Source organism: Anopheles aquasalis, chromosome 2 (genome assembly GCF_943734665.1).
Source record: "Anopheles aquasalis chromosome 2, idAnoAquaMG_Q_19, whole genome shotgun sequence".
Classification (NCBI taxonomy): Eukaryota; Metazoa; Arthropoda; class Insecta; order Diptera; family Culicidae; genus Anopheles; species Anopheles aquasalis.
Genome location: NC_064877.1, coordinates 89,847,680 through 89,862,904, shown reverse-complemented (window position 1 = coordinate 89,862,904; position 15,225 = coordinate 89,847,680). Strand labels below are relative to the sequence as shown.

The window sequence follows — 15,225 nt, the reverse complement described above, 5'->3', positions numbered from 1 at the left end:
CGAGTGTTGAACTAAGGCAGACCCCCTTGTCGATTATGGAGGCGTTCTTTGACTTTTATTCACGAGATTTATTTGCGCTTTAAACTGTTTCTTGGGCGGTTTAGTAGATACAGTTTAGTGCTAATATTGTCCGTTCGAACGGTTGCAGTATAAATAATGTTAAAATCTCCCATTGTTGCGGGAGGGACTATAACATCTTCTTCAGTTCAGTCAGTGAAAATAAAATACTCGAAATTTTAAAGAAAATCCATTGAAAGATTTGAAGGCTACATTTTCCACTTACAATGAATAGGGAAGAACACTGCTCAATTAAAATAAATATGGCTGAGCAAAAGAGAACTACCAGAACGCGATGCAGAAGACGATGCTTGCCAAGAAAGGGTTTGCAATCACAATTGAACCTATTAGTTAAATAATACGGTATGGGCGAGGTTGAACAAAACCGCACAGAACCATATAGCACCACGATCAATATCATTCATCTGCGTTTGATTTAGCTTGTCCTGTAAATTTTCGGTGTTTTTATGGTTCTTCGAAGTCCTGCCTTTACCTGTGGTGCTCGATCTCTACGAATGTTGAAAGGTGTTTCTGCTTTCAAAGCTGCTGCTTCTGCTTTCACCTGCCGTGTGCCAAATGGGTAGGATCATCGCAGCATGTCGCACCTTTCGGAGACTTGCTAGGGTCAGTTTTAATGGCACTGGCATGCGACCGTTTCTGTTCGGAAATCGAAAAAGATTAATTTACGACCCAAAAGCACCGCCTCGAACACAATGTTGCCAGTTTGCTGCAATGTCGCAAATTTGATGCGCCACCAGAAAGCCAATCCAACAATGTACAAGCACTTGTTCAGACCGCAAACCCCTTACAGAGGACCCAATGTCTTGAAAAGTGTTCCATTCGTGGAAACACTTGAATCCTATGGCGATAGGTCTATGTGAAGTTTATGGTGACTTCTGTTAACATTTAATTCTGGCAGGTTCTGAAACGAGAATACTGTTTTGATTTTCCCCATAAAGCAATCACGGTAAGTTCTTTTTGTATTGATTACCATGACAAGATGCAAAGTGAAAAGAAAGTCGGTGTGGATCGAAAATGTTTTTCCTTCGTCCTGGTATCATTCAAAAAGCCACATTCGTTAAGGAACATTTACATTTATCGCCATAAGAGTGTGTATGAAAAACTAACGGGAAATGGAAGGCTCGTACCACTAGCATGACCGTTGTTGACTAACCCTTATTTTCCCTCCTGAAGAACTTAGAAAAGGAGTTTCAACGGTTGGCACAACAAATCGTAAAGAAACTTTATTTTCCCATCACAAGCCACGCGCACACGAGTCTCTTATGTCCAAGAAACGATCTCACGACTCACCGGACTTAACGTACCTCTATCCAGTACAGTATCTCAGGCTAAGATTATGCAAATAAACCTGTCCTTCGGAAGGTACAACAGGGTAGCCAGAGGCCAGTGGACGAATAATACGAATCCTCTGGTCCGGCTATGGGACGTTAGGGGACATGGGTTTATCAGTCGCTTTAAAGGTGTTTGTGGTGCCGTAGCTGAACCCCTATTCCTCGATCAAGGATAGCTCCATAAATCGCCCTTATTATTAAAACAATTTTTTTTTCAGTAAATGAAGAACCCTGCCCCACATTCTCAGACAGGCCGACACAGAACGACCTCCCAAATCTTAAGATTGATGGATAGTGCACAATGTAACGGAGTAGTTCGAATGCTCGTTGTACATTGGGATAGCTGTCTAGCTTGAATAGCGAAAGGACACTGCTATGAAATAGGGGATATGTTGAAATAACCGTTAGAACATTCTCGTATCAGGTGTGGCAGCACCATACGTACCGGAAAGTGATCGCTGCTCATCATTTGACTCATCACGTGACTCTTATTCACGCGAAGGAAAATATAAGTTCATAAATCTTTCACTCGAATCGCTTTTGCTAACTATTCTTACACACCCAGGATTTCTGAGAAGCAATTGTTTGTTGAAGATCACGCCAAGGTACACTTTCTCTACTTTTAGGCATTATTTCAAATGGAATGGATTTTCGTTGGTAGTCCTATAAAACTGCTAAGCGAAGATGGTATGGCGTTACAGTTCGAGCAACAGTAAACGACCCCTCTTCAGCGTCGTACGTGCTGCGCACTGCGTTTGTAATGCGCAGCAGGCTTACAAGGACCTCAATTATCACTGGTTGTTGCCAATTTCAAAAAAGAACCCATCCTAGACAACGTGTTTGTCCTTTTTTGCGTGTCTGAGTCCGTATCCTTTTTGAGCCCTCGCGTGCATTCGAAATCATAGCGATCAGCAGTCGAGACGGGCACGACGATGTGTTACCCCAGCACATAACAAAAGGGGTTGGCTTCGTCAGTTGATTTATACCGCGTACCGGGTGGTACCTATGGTACGTTAATGCTACTTTGCTACAAACCCAATCTCCGACGGGCCTATCGTTTTTTCGAAAGGCACCTGCATTTTTTTTCTTTTTCGATTTGATCATAAACTGACTAGTTGGGTGGATTGGGCTAGACGGATTTGAAGCGGCTCAATGCAGTTCACGGAAATAGATGGATTCCGATAGCCTTCGATTTTTACGAGTAAAGTCACAACGCTCATGTCAGAACCCTTTTCGTTAATTTTTTCCTTCTGTTGCCTGTGCATCTACTGTACATGATGCGAGGTCCATGAGTCACTGTGATCCTGGCAGGACAACTCTTGGCATTTGCTCTCCGCATTCTTCTACACTTTTTATATTGTTTTTTTATGTTTGCCATCCTGGGTCATGGGTGAGATTTTCAATTCGCCAATTTATACATACACACACACACACACACACAACCAGAGGTCTTAAAATCCACATCGAGCGGGAAGGCAGGGGCATTAAACCTTTGGCATGCGATTGTTGTCTGTGGCGTTCCTCTGGCATCTGGAGTCTAGATTCAGGCCCAGCTTGTTCGAACCTGCTGTCTTTCAAGTACCCAAACGCTCCGTTCTACGGTGAATTGAACCACGGGTGGTGGCCTCAAGCAGGTGGCAAGTTGAGCAAATAATGACTTTAGTCCCGTATCCTTTTACTAGAGGATTTTGAGAGGTTTTCTTCTTATTTTGGGATATTTCTCTCTCTTGATAACATAATAGCTGATGTCCTTGATCCTTCAGTCAAGTAAAAGAGGATTTCTGGAAAAAAGGGTGATTTACAGGTCTCAAGTGAATGCAATCTATGATTATAGAATTTATATTAAACTTTTACAGATAATCCACATTTACATTAACCGTCCTAAGAGAAGAAGGAAGTACAAAGTTAATTATCTTTCGTATCACACAGATAAGTTAAAATTAGTGAAACGTCCGGTACAGTGCAGTCAGCACATATACTATCTACAATGAAAATAATTTCAAACCTACAGAAAAAAGCAATGGTTGCGCGTAGTGTCACTACGATGCACCTCTTCATTACACTACAAAAAAAATCAAAATGGGCGTTGGAAAAGCGTATCCGAAGGGGGTTAGTAATCATAAGGAATCCACCGTCTCTTAACAATAGCGACGAATACCTGCATCCAACATTCGCTGATGGAAAAGCAACAAGAGCAGTTGACCGAGAAAGGGGTTCTTTTAAAGATTTGCTGCTCTAGAGGAAAGCCAGTATCCTTTTTGTGGCAGCTGTAAAACACTTTTGCCAACCGTCTTGACACGTTGGCATGTCTTATACCAAAAGGTGCCTTTTTGCTTTGAGTAGGGTGCCCCATCAATGGTACATGATTTCAAACCGAAAGGATTATATTCCTTGATTGTACATTATCACATTTCATTGCTGTTACGCGGCCAATTCGTTATAGTTCCTGAAGTAGAAGTGGAAGAAAATTTGGCAACCAGTAGAACCGGTCACCACCACGCTTAGCTAGCACTTGCACACCATCCCAAACCTGCCAACAACGGCCGCTTGATGAAAGAAGCAGTTCCCCGAAGAATAGAGAGATTCGATCAGGTACATTTCCCAATCCGGTACGGATCGAAATTTTGGTTTTAGCGAAACGAAGCGCTACTACTGGGCAAACAATGGCCCTAACATAAAAAAAAAAACATAAAACACTAAAACAACCCCGCGTTTGCCAAAAAAAAGCCGATGTATGCGTGAATGTTGGAAAGATCTTGCAATCGAAAGAAAAAAGGAAGGGCCTTTGGTTGTTTTAGCTTGGGCCTGCAGACAAAAGGTGTCAAAAAAGTCATTGTTTTCAACTGTCACACAGTGTCGCATCGGCTCCAGCAAGTGACCCTTTTGAGCTTAGGTTATATGTACGTGCCTGTGTGAGCATTGCATTCTTTCTAGCAGGCAGTGACCAATGACCAGCAGGACAGAGGATCTACGCTAATGGTTGGTCAAATCAGGAGACGCAGGTCTTTTAAGTTTCTATGTATAGCTTAGAGATGAATGTTTTTTATCTGTTCAAGTGTGTTTTTTTTTAATAAAAATATGTAGTGGTTCGGTTGTGAGCTTTTCTGACCCATGTTGAAGACCTATTCAATTTTGTAGGGTCGAGTTAGGGCGTACGTAAGATCGTTTCTTAGAAGAGAGTTTCTGGCTTTAATGACAACGTCCGATATATCCTTTATTTGTTCAGGAACACCAGAAGAAATGCTCTGCTGGTACAGTGAAAGAAAAACTTATTTTAGAATCGATTTAAGTATTCAAAATCTCTAAAAAAGTACGAAAAATCCAAGGTATTAAGCTGTCTTTTCCATTAAAAATTTATTAATATTATATCCACTTTCACTATAGATATTAATCACTCTGAATTAATTACATGAACGAATTTCTAGTCTATTATCCACCATTTACTGTATATCATTTTGCTTACAGCATCACTGATTAGGGAAAACATGGACTCTGAGGAATCGGAAGTAATTGTGCGTAGTAGTGTGTTAGCAATGATGCTGTTGAAGGGCAATTAACAAACAAAATCAACAACTAATCCTGCGTGTACAACTTAAGTTGTCGGCATCATTGGGGAACAACGCGCCGACCAAGAGCCTTGTATAGTTAAAGCCCCTCGTAACAAGACAAGTACGGCAGACGACGGACCTGCTACTGAGGATCAAGATAATTAATGAGCATCATGACGGGTGGCGTCTGAAATGTGTGGACGCAGCTCTTTGAATCAATCGTTCATCACAATCCCTCTACGAGAGTTCGTCTTCGTTGTAAGCAGTTAAGAATTACCTATTATGTGTTTGTTCTACCGTATCGTCAAGATATATTCTTTCAGCCGACAAGCTTCTTTGGTTGCATGAAAGAAGATCAGCAACCGAAGATCGTTATCCTTTGTAATGGAATCGGACTGAGACAACACTGTTAATCCTTCTTGAAAATGCAGCTTCTTAGATGCCTCTTCGAGGTGCTTACCTCTCTCCCCGTTTAGGAGCATCTTGGGTGGTTAAGGGGACGGTCCAAGCACTTGTTTTGAACTATGGTTCAGCACCGATTTTCTGCATCGCCCGAGCTGAGCCGATTCCACTATCAATTGCGTCTTTGCAGCACCGTCAGGAGAATTGAAGATCTTTAAACAAGAATCCCGAAAAACGAAGACCAAGAGAGATGTAATTACATGCAAGAGTTGGATGATTCTTTTACCCATGAAATAATTGAAGAAAAAGCTCTGATCAGAAGATTGTAGTCCGCGTTATTGGGTAGTAAAAACGAGACAGAACCAAAGTCGCTGATCGGATGGTTGAATTTTCGTGTTTTCTTCCACTAGACACGGAATCATCTTGATGATTGGATCCGTGGATGAAACGTCTCATATTCGTAAGCCATACCCGTTTACCAGTAAGCATGCTCAATACAAGATTGATCAATTATAGAGATCGTTATTGAATTGGTCGTTATTGAATCACAGAAATGATCGTTATTGAATCACAGCTCATGCATTAGCTCATCCAATCAATCAACGAACCTCAACACAACCTGTTCCACTAGCAAACGCTTGAAAAAGTATAGATTTAAGCAAATCAACCAATTCCATTAAAGAACGTGAATCCTACGCAATAGTTTTGGCGGTAAGTGAGAAGATTTGGCCTGACGGTTATTTTGTTTTCTCTGAAATGTATTATTAATTGTTCTACGCTTCATCAGCTGCACCTTGGACAAGTCGTAGATGAATCAAGAACAAGTTTTCGGTGTATATGCCATCTGCCCTTGTTTGGAACGGTCGTTTAACATACTCTGGGCTAGCTCAGACAAAAACCGGTCGATTCATCAAGTGTATCCGCACCCAAACTGTGAACAGAACTGATCGATGGATGGTGTTCCTCATTTCCGCGTGGGATTGCGTTGATTGGGATTTGATGGGAACGTTTATAAGATTTATGCAAATCATGTTTGCAGGATCAGCGGCTGAGTTAGCAGCAAACGAGCCGAGGGCAGCTTAAATCGAAGAACATCCAGATGACTAGTCGACCTGTGTCGGTGCTTTATTGGTTAGAGATGCTCGGCTTAACCCGTGCGTACATCATTCTAAATTCAAAGAATCCAAAATCGTTTCAATAAAAAAGGTCAACAATGATATGAAAGTTAGCATCCGACTCACTTGATTTGCTGTCGATGATTATTGCTTACGTTGTACGTGTAAAGTTTGGCTGTTAGCCAAACAAGATATCCATCATCGCATCATTTTTTCTCGAAGAAACCCAAAATGAATGATATCGATTTTTTATTCGTCTTTAGATCTACACCGTCATTTTTTAATCAAGAGGATCCCATTTTAACCACATTTTTATTCCAAAATAAACTCTCAAACAGAATACTGCGGCGATGATGAAGCGAGGAGAAGTGCATCAATGTTCACCCTAACACACAGAAAGGTAAACAACCGCAATATAAAGCCACTGCAACAGCAAACCATCTGCACGCTTCACAGTAACGGTAAGATCCTTTGAAACTACCCTAGACACTAGCGGCTCCACAAAGCACCATCCCGCCAGGGGTTATAGTAAAATGTAAACTTCCCCAGAATGTCCATGCGGTCTGTGATGTCCGCCCCACGCCAATATGTTCATAACATGGTGGGCTTGCTTTCGATCGCTATATGAAAAAATGATGGGTATTAGCTTTGTCGGGTTTGTAAGACGGCCGTCGTGAGTGTTGCCAGAGATAAATAGCCTGACTGCCAAAGCTGTGATATCTCCCCCAAATTCGGCCGACTTATCCAGAACCTTACATTCTGGGCGCTTCAAGACCCCTTTTCTTATGAAAAACCGGAGCTCGCACCAAGGCACCGAATCGAGAAGAACGCATTTTTATTCATTCGCCAACGAGGTCACCGTTTGAGTGGCAAGCGCTGGGATCCAGAAGGTGTTCGTTGTGTAAGCACAGCTGCGTTCCGCGTGGAGGGAGTCCCTCAACCTGAATCCCTTCCGATCTTGTTACCCTTCTTTTTCGTCTTGACTGTAGTAGTAGATATGGTTCAGAACTTCCTTCTGAATAATCGCTCCATATCGCTCCTGCGTCTACCAGATGCCTATCAATCGCCGGCTCAGAGTTAATGTGTCGATGTTGCCACACTCAGACCCAAGGCGTCTCATCCTCAATGTAGAGGTCTTCCGTGTCGTCGCTTTTATTTTTACATGGTTGTGGCTGAGCACTAATTGACATAAATTAAATATTAAAATGATATTCATCATCCATCAACTCGTCGACGTCACTGTAAAAGTTCTCGCGAGATCGTATCTCGTTGTTTGATTATGTCTACATGGAGTCTACAGATCACAACCATGCTGTGAATGGGTGAAGACAAATCTGTTTTTAGGCAGGCTTCAGATTAACTGTCCAACATTAGGATCAAAATAGAGCTTCCTGTCGTATGTGAGCCGCGAGTCGGTGCCATGATGGTTAGAAGACAAAGGTTAGAAGACACATTGATGAATATCTGTCCAGGAAAGCGTTATTGCCGTGATATTTGTCAATCGATGAATATTAAAATCAACGCTTAACTTCCAATAAACTATATATTTAAAGGTTTATAAAAAAGAATTAATAGTAAAAAATATACCAAAAATATAACTCCCCTAACAGAGCATAAAACTAATTTTAGGGTGGTACAACTGCTTATAGCATGGTTTTATTCAGAATTTTATATTTTATTTACCAGAAACAACTTTTCAACGCCAAACATATGGCTCGTCCGTCCTCATATGTGTAAATAACAAACAATTTCCAAAGCTGAATGCTTACGTCAGGAAACATTTGGTTTGAACCATCGAACGACCATCCTTGTACATAGCAGGATTCCTTTTAATCCGATGAGCATTCCCAAGAAAGTAAGAAACGATGGATAATAAAACAGCAAACCCAAATAAACATATTATCTAGCCTACGTAAGGCTACCTACCATCAACAGCACCGTTGGTGGGCTGTGGCAAGAACGATGGCCATTTCGAATTCACAACAAAGGGTCTACGAACAACTGAAAATCCGATACGCTGCTTTCGCAAAACCTGGTGGTCTATGCTTCGCTTTTTGGCGAATGCCACACGCACGCCCCGGCTAGTGATAAGTTTCATCGATATACATGAGTAGTTTTGTGAAGATGTTATAAACATGGAAAACAGATCCCGCAAAAAAAAATATTTTCTTTACGTGAATACCAACTATCACCACAGGACTGCTTTGCTCAAATGTCTCTATCTCAAAGCTTAAAACCCCAGCAACAAAACCGTTCTGCCTCGGTCCTAGCACAAGGTGCATTTCTGGGTGTGCAGGTCTTACGTTCGGCAGGTTCTATGGATTGAAAAGAAAATGCTGAAAAAGGAAAAATGTACAGGAAAGGTGGACACGAAGCAAAGGAATGAACCCGAAAAGTAATGCCCAATGCGGGATTCAAGAATGAAAAGATGTAAGGTGCATTCCGACGAATCTATGATTGTGTCCTGAGCATCGGCAGGTCAAAGCTGCACTGGGTCAATTTTAAGTTTTTGCACAATGAACTGAGCACTGGTTGTTTTTCTTGGAATTTCTTTCAGGTCATTTTTGTAGAGCAATGAATGGAATGTTTTGGGCTTTTCACTGGCGGTGTTCTGGGTTCGATCCTCGGCATACCGGCAACTAAGCCCACAGCGAACCTTTACGAATGAAAATGAAGGTTTCGTTGTAGAGCGTGGATTTCATGGATTTTCGATGCACTCAAGCAAGTGCACGTTTCATGTTTAAATTATTTATGTCACTACTAAGCGCCGTTCATACAGTGCATGATTTGTGCAAAAGTGAAACCTGATCATTATGAAATATTCACACTTTATTGTAAACCTCGCGCATACACACCTGAGGTACTCAATCGTCATCTCTTTGCATCCACTTTCCTTCTATTTCGGACGATGGCACACGCAATGTTGATTTTTGGGGCTGAAATGTGTGGTTTCTACTGGATTTTGTTAGAAGGGTTAGAGCATCTTCAGCAATGAATGAAGTGCTTTATGCTCCCCATTTGATTGACTTTTCACCCTCTTCATCGCTAGGGCATCCACGCACGTATCAGGTAACGGGATTTTTTACTGTTTTATTTCCTTCGTTGTGCACCCTCGTACCGGATGTTTGCTTGTTATCATGTGGTGTTAAGTATGCAAACGAACCATCCACGTAGTCGAACATGCGTAAAGTTATGTGCTAGAGCTATGTGAAGGAATTCGCATCGGTATTCTGCCAATCGTAATTTCCGCACGATCCAGATGTATTTTTCATCAGCACGATAAGTGATTATGGCCACTTAACATAACAAATATATTTTAACATACAACAGCTCCTGTTTTGTAATTGTGATTATTATTAACTCTCAGGTGCACATCAAAACAAGCGTGTGAAATGCTAATTTTCATATAAATTATTCGTACTACTCGGTACTCGTTGTGTAACATAAATTTATAGTTCCGTTATTAAGCGCCGAGAAACTAATTTTAAACATTCTAGAATAGGCATGACGATTTAGGATTATGTTTTCGGAATTTCGTCTTCAATGCGTGAAAGATGAATATTACGGTCAGTTTGTGTTGGTAGCCCTCCGAACTCGCCAGTCTTGAGACGCCCGCGTAGATCCAATGCACGAATGTCGGTCATCAGCGAATGCTGTTTGTTCTGCAGATCCTGATCGATCTTGTTCGCGTGATCTCGCAGCCCATTGTATGTTGTTTTGGTGGTGTCGATCTTCTGTCGCATCGTTCTGATTGTATCGCGTAGCTTCTGAACTTCCTCGCATAGCCCATGGTAAGAATCATCAATGCAAAGCTCCATACCTGACCTTTGAGCTCGATTCTCCAGCCTTGTTTCTACCACCTTCAGTGCTTCTATCTTATCGTCATAAGCCCGTTCAAGTGTTTCGATCTCTCGGACACATTTTTCCATTTCCTCCTTCATCTACGGGTGACAGTAAAGGAGTAAAAGCAAAATAGACACACGTAAACTATCAAACAAACCTTTCCAAGTTGATATTCAAGTTCATTGCGTGCCCTCTGTGTTTCGAAGATACGTTTCCGCAGTGTATGGGCTGTACGATCCTGCTGAGATCGAAGTATGTTGCGAGCTTTCTCACGCGTCGCAAACAGTGATTCGCGGATGGAGAATGAATCAGAAAGGGCATTCTCGGTGAGCATTACCAGTTCCTCGCAATATTGTAACCAGTTGCCGTACGTACAGGAGCTGAAGTTAGAAAGAAAGCTTAATGTTTCCACATCAATAGAAGAGCCACCGGTGCATACACCTACTCTCTGGGCACGCGCGTCGGATCCGTCTTGAAGGTAACGTCGCCGCAGTGCTGGTCCACCTGCAGTTGATGAGAATCGATCGCTTGGGCTTCATCCTTATCGCTCAGATCGAGCTCTAGCTTGAACTTGACCTCTTGCAATCGATTGTGCTGCTCCCAGGCGGCCTGGTTCTGGTCGCGCAGCAACCGCTGGTTATTCTCCACGATGCACAGCTCGTTCTTCAGCTCGGTGTCGCCATCGTCATATGTTAGCTCCGAGCCTAAACGACAGTCCCGCATACCTATGCACTCCGTCACCACTGTCAAAGGCGTGATGTGTGCGTCTAGATCCCGTTCGGTATTAGCCTTCTCCTCTTTGAGCGCTTGGATCTCGTCAACAATCCGGCGTAACATAATGCGCATCGTTTCACGCCACCGATCCAATTCGGCCACTCGATCCGACAGCCGATCATTGTTGTGATATGTGTCCCAGTGCGTCTCGATTCGGGTTTCATTGCGCAGGTTGCGCGCGCTGTGCCTCAACTCAAATGCATCCGACCGCTGTGCATAAGCCACATTTTTCAACTGGTTCAATCGTGAGTGCCAATCCGTTAGACTCAAATGCTGCAAGGGCTTCTCAAACGTAACTGCTGCTTTGTTAGCCATCTTTCGTCCGTTGAAAATGTATATCCTGCCACCAAAAAATTCACACAAATCTCGGCACCGAAAAATACCACCCTGATTTGATAAGAACCACACGAAGCACTTCAAAACCTCAGACTGAAAGTCGAAAATATTCCGCAAAAGAATCAACCACGATATGCTTGTTGGTTTGTTTGTTGCGAAGAAACGGACCATGGCGACCGTTGCCAGTTTCCATGGTAAACGATTGCTAGGGCATGCTGATGAGCTCAATGTGTTCATCAAACACCTCGAAATACGTTCCAACATATCTAGCTTTTGAGGTTAGCAACATGCGAACCAAAAACAACACGCGCGCCCCATAAACCAATTCCGCCGAGCGGGTTGTACTTAGCCTTTGTAGACAGTTGATAAGTTAGGAAGTCGATAATAGCCACAGTTTGCTTACAATAAATCATCTCAGTGTTCTACTGGAATGAATTGTGGCAGCCATAGATGTACTTTCTGAGAAAATTATAAATCTTTTTATGTTCTCTGGGATTTTTCAACACTAGCAGCAGCAGCGGAGGGTGTAGAAAATACCCCAATACATGATTCAACCTTCTCAATTCACCTCTAAAGTGCGCTCGAGAGGATTTCCACCCCGATTTTCCATCACGCAATGCCACTTGGTAATGATCCCCCGAAGGAGTTACCAGCGAGCGTTGTGGACCATCAATGTCGGTTTCCAGGATTCAATTCTTACGCAGAACGTCTACACGTGTAATGGAAAAACGAGTGTGGCGGACCGCAAACCGAACATAAAAACAGGTTTATTATGGTTACCATATTGCCCTTGTTTATGCTAGCATGTATCGGTTATTCGGCGACAACACCGACATGCGCGATGCGTCACCGGAGCGTTTTGTTTCGGGTTGACAACAACGGAAGGGACAGCAATGTGACACCGCTACCTATAGTGTTCCCGAGATAGTGAACGATCGGATCTAGTGTAGCAAGAGATAAAGTGGAGGGATGAAAGACGATTAGCTGAAGAGAGCTTGGACCTTAAGCGATTCGAATGTTTTGTCGGCGGTACCATGGAGCCTGTTAATCCAGTCACATCCAGCTCAATGGTTCTCCTCGACACGATCTAATCGCACGCGACCGTTGGCATGGCAATGCGTAATACGTAGCACGCACCATGAGGCGGTCGACGCACCTGGGCACTGTTCGCTGATGACGGACTCCCTCTCCAAAATGCTGGTGGTCAGGCGCTATTTGGTCAGCTGCCGCGTACCGAGCTCGCGAGGCCAACCGACCCTGTGCGCTATTGAGTCGGAACCCGCCCGGCCGTCACCCCTTTATCTTTCCTCCTTACCTGCTTCCCTTTCACTCGCCCAAGCTTAGATTACCTTCTTATGATATCATTTTCCATCGATCGCCCCCCAACACATATCGACATGTTTGCCGCTAATGATGCATGCCGTAGCTGTCGTTGGTGCTACCGCAACTGCGGCTGCTGTCATTCGTCGCCTGGTGGCACACTCCACGAGCCAAAGGCTACAAATAGCGAAGCATGTGCGTTTGGCCCCTTTCTCCTCAACTCCCAAGAAATCCCCAACATTTGCAGTTGGTCCGGTGGTCCAGTTGTGCAGCAATTTGATTGAGCAGTTTGTTTGAACCGTTCCGCATCACAGCGGGAAATGTGCTCCATTGGTCGGAAGGGGTGGATTTGGTCCATCTCGATGGAGTCCAGAGTTATCGTTTGGGTCGTGGTCGCTCCGCTCAATCACTTTCTAACCGCCAGTTGCTAGCTATGGGCGTACGTTGGTCGATTATGTAATCATGGATTTTTCGACAACATTACGCACATCATGTCTACATTTGCTTCGCCATAGATATTATTGAATTTGCATATTATCGATATGTCCCATGTTTTTGAGTACTTCGTTTATGCTCCGGTAGTTCTTTAAACTAAATAACTGTGCTATTGCAATGCAGAAACGAACAAAACAAACAATCAACATGACTGAAACATGTATGTTATAATATTTGAAGCGCCTAATTTAAGTTTACGTATGGTTTTAAGCTTTTTTATTGAACAAATTCTGCATTGCACCTTTCAACAGTAACCATGAGTCATGTTCCTAGTATCTAGTGAAGGGGTTTGAACTGATATATGGTTAAACAGTAGGTTAAAAACAGAAACTAAACCAAGGGATAAATTGGTAGCTCAGTATTCGAGCTTGCCACTTCGTCTCTTTCCAATCATAAATGTAAAATGTTTAGTAGGGCGCAATGCGCATCTGTTTCTCTGGATCAGATTTTTTTTATTTGTGCAAAAGATACAAAAGAGTGTATGTGTTTAAGAGACCATGCATGTGAATAACGGCATTTTCATTTGATTAAAACTAAACATGTTATTTGCTACCAACACCGACTATAGCGCCTTGCTTATTTTGTCTGCAAGATCGATGCATAAATCTCTTATATCCTTTCTTGGCAGCGAATGCGCCTAGAAAAGAAAGTTTGGATCCAGCACTTGCTACCAATATAGTAGCAAAAAAAGGTGATAGTACAGTGTGACATCAAACGCAGAGAGTTCCGTACAATCAGCTGGGCACTGATTTTGATCGCCAAACTCAGACTCGCGGAGTTACATGCATTATCATGGGCGTAAAATGTACTATCACCGGGTAAATGGCACTTGAGTTACGCATAATTTGTTTTTCTTTGTCCCGCTGACGGCGCATGGTAGGGCGTTGATTCCAATTGATCAAGTTATAGGAGCTCTCGATGGTAGTGGCCATTAACGTCACCTTCTGCGCCATGTCAGGTAGTGCAAATCCTTCCGGAATGTGGCAAGCGTTACCATGACATTAGCGCACCGTTACTGCAGGGGCCTACATCAGTCGGATCAGTCAGGCTTACCGGATCAGATCGATTTTGAAGTTCATTGCAAAAATAGAAGTAAAGGCACTGCTCTAGGTGCGTCACGAACACACTTCCGTGTGAGTGGGTGGGTTGGTGGAACTGGGAAAAGCAATTAAACAATCAATCGAAACCCAATATGCTGGTGTTTGCGCGCGCGCGCCTGCTCCAAAGTGCAAGTGTAGCGAAACGTCACCTCATGCGAGGTAGCCCTCTGAACAGCTGAAAGATCATTAATCATGATCACCCAGTAGTGTGGTTTAGAGGCTTTGAGCCCTGTGGACTACGCTCTCGAAGGCTGAACTGGGTGCGGCCCAACGATGATCGACCTAAGCGTCGGCCGCCTGTGCCACTGCTGGTGATTTTGGGCAAATGTCAAAAAGGTGAAGCCAACTGATTTATTACCAAGAGTCTCACAGAAGCCAAAGTCAAAGACAGTCACACACGCACGCGCACATATATGCTCACATGCTTATATGCATGCCACGCTTATATATATGCTCACATGAGGCTTGAAAGGTTCTGCGAAGACAGAGCGCCGAGAATGAAGTGCTCGATCAAATTCACGCCTCCCGGGGAGGCTGTGTTTAGTGGCGTTTTGTCAAAATAAGTGTGCGTCCGGTGGCTAGCTATGGGCAGGCGTGTTGTTTGCTTAACGTATCGCGCTCGGAGGGCACCATTGAACATCGACATTTGACTCCTGGGAGAGGGCCAGCGAGTGGCGCTCGTTGGAGTAGGTGAGTAGGTGAGTGGTTGATGTTTGATTTTTTTGTTTGATCGAGCGATGTGTTGGAGGCGATAAGTTCGATAGTCACGCGGGAAGTGTCTCGCGAATTGATACTAATGATCACTGGCGGCACATAGTTGGCTACCAGATCGATCAAACTCAGGCCTGCTGGCCATCTGGTGGCAGTGTAGCTACCGTTGCAG

General features: G+C 43.4%; 1 protein-coding gene across 1 annotated transcript; it reads right to left on the bottom strand.

The window, feature by feature from the left end:
* Positions 1-9,992: 9,992 nt before the first annotated feature.
* Positions 9,993-11,466, bottom strand: LOC126569613 (tektin-2). The gene is made up of 3 exons (XM_050226834.1): positions 10,763-11,466; positions 10,475-10,697; positions 9,993-10,415 (listed from the first exon to the last, which is right to left on the bottom strand). Exons 1-3 carry the CDS (start codon positions 11,404-11,406, stop codon positions 9,993-9,995), a joined length of 1,290 nt encoding a protein of 429 aa, XP_050082791.1. The 5' UTR covers positions 11,407-11,466.
* Between the last annotated feature and the right edge of the window lie 3,759 nt (positions 11,467-15,225).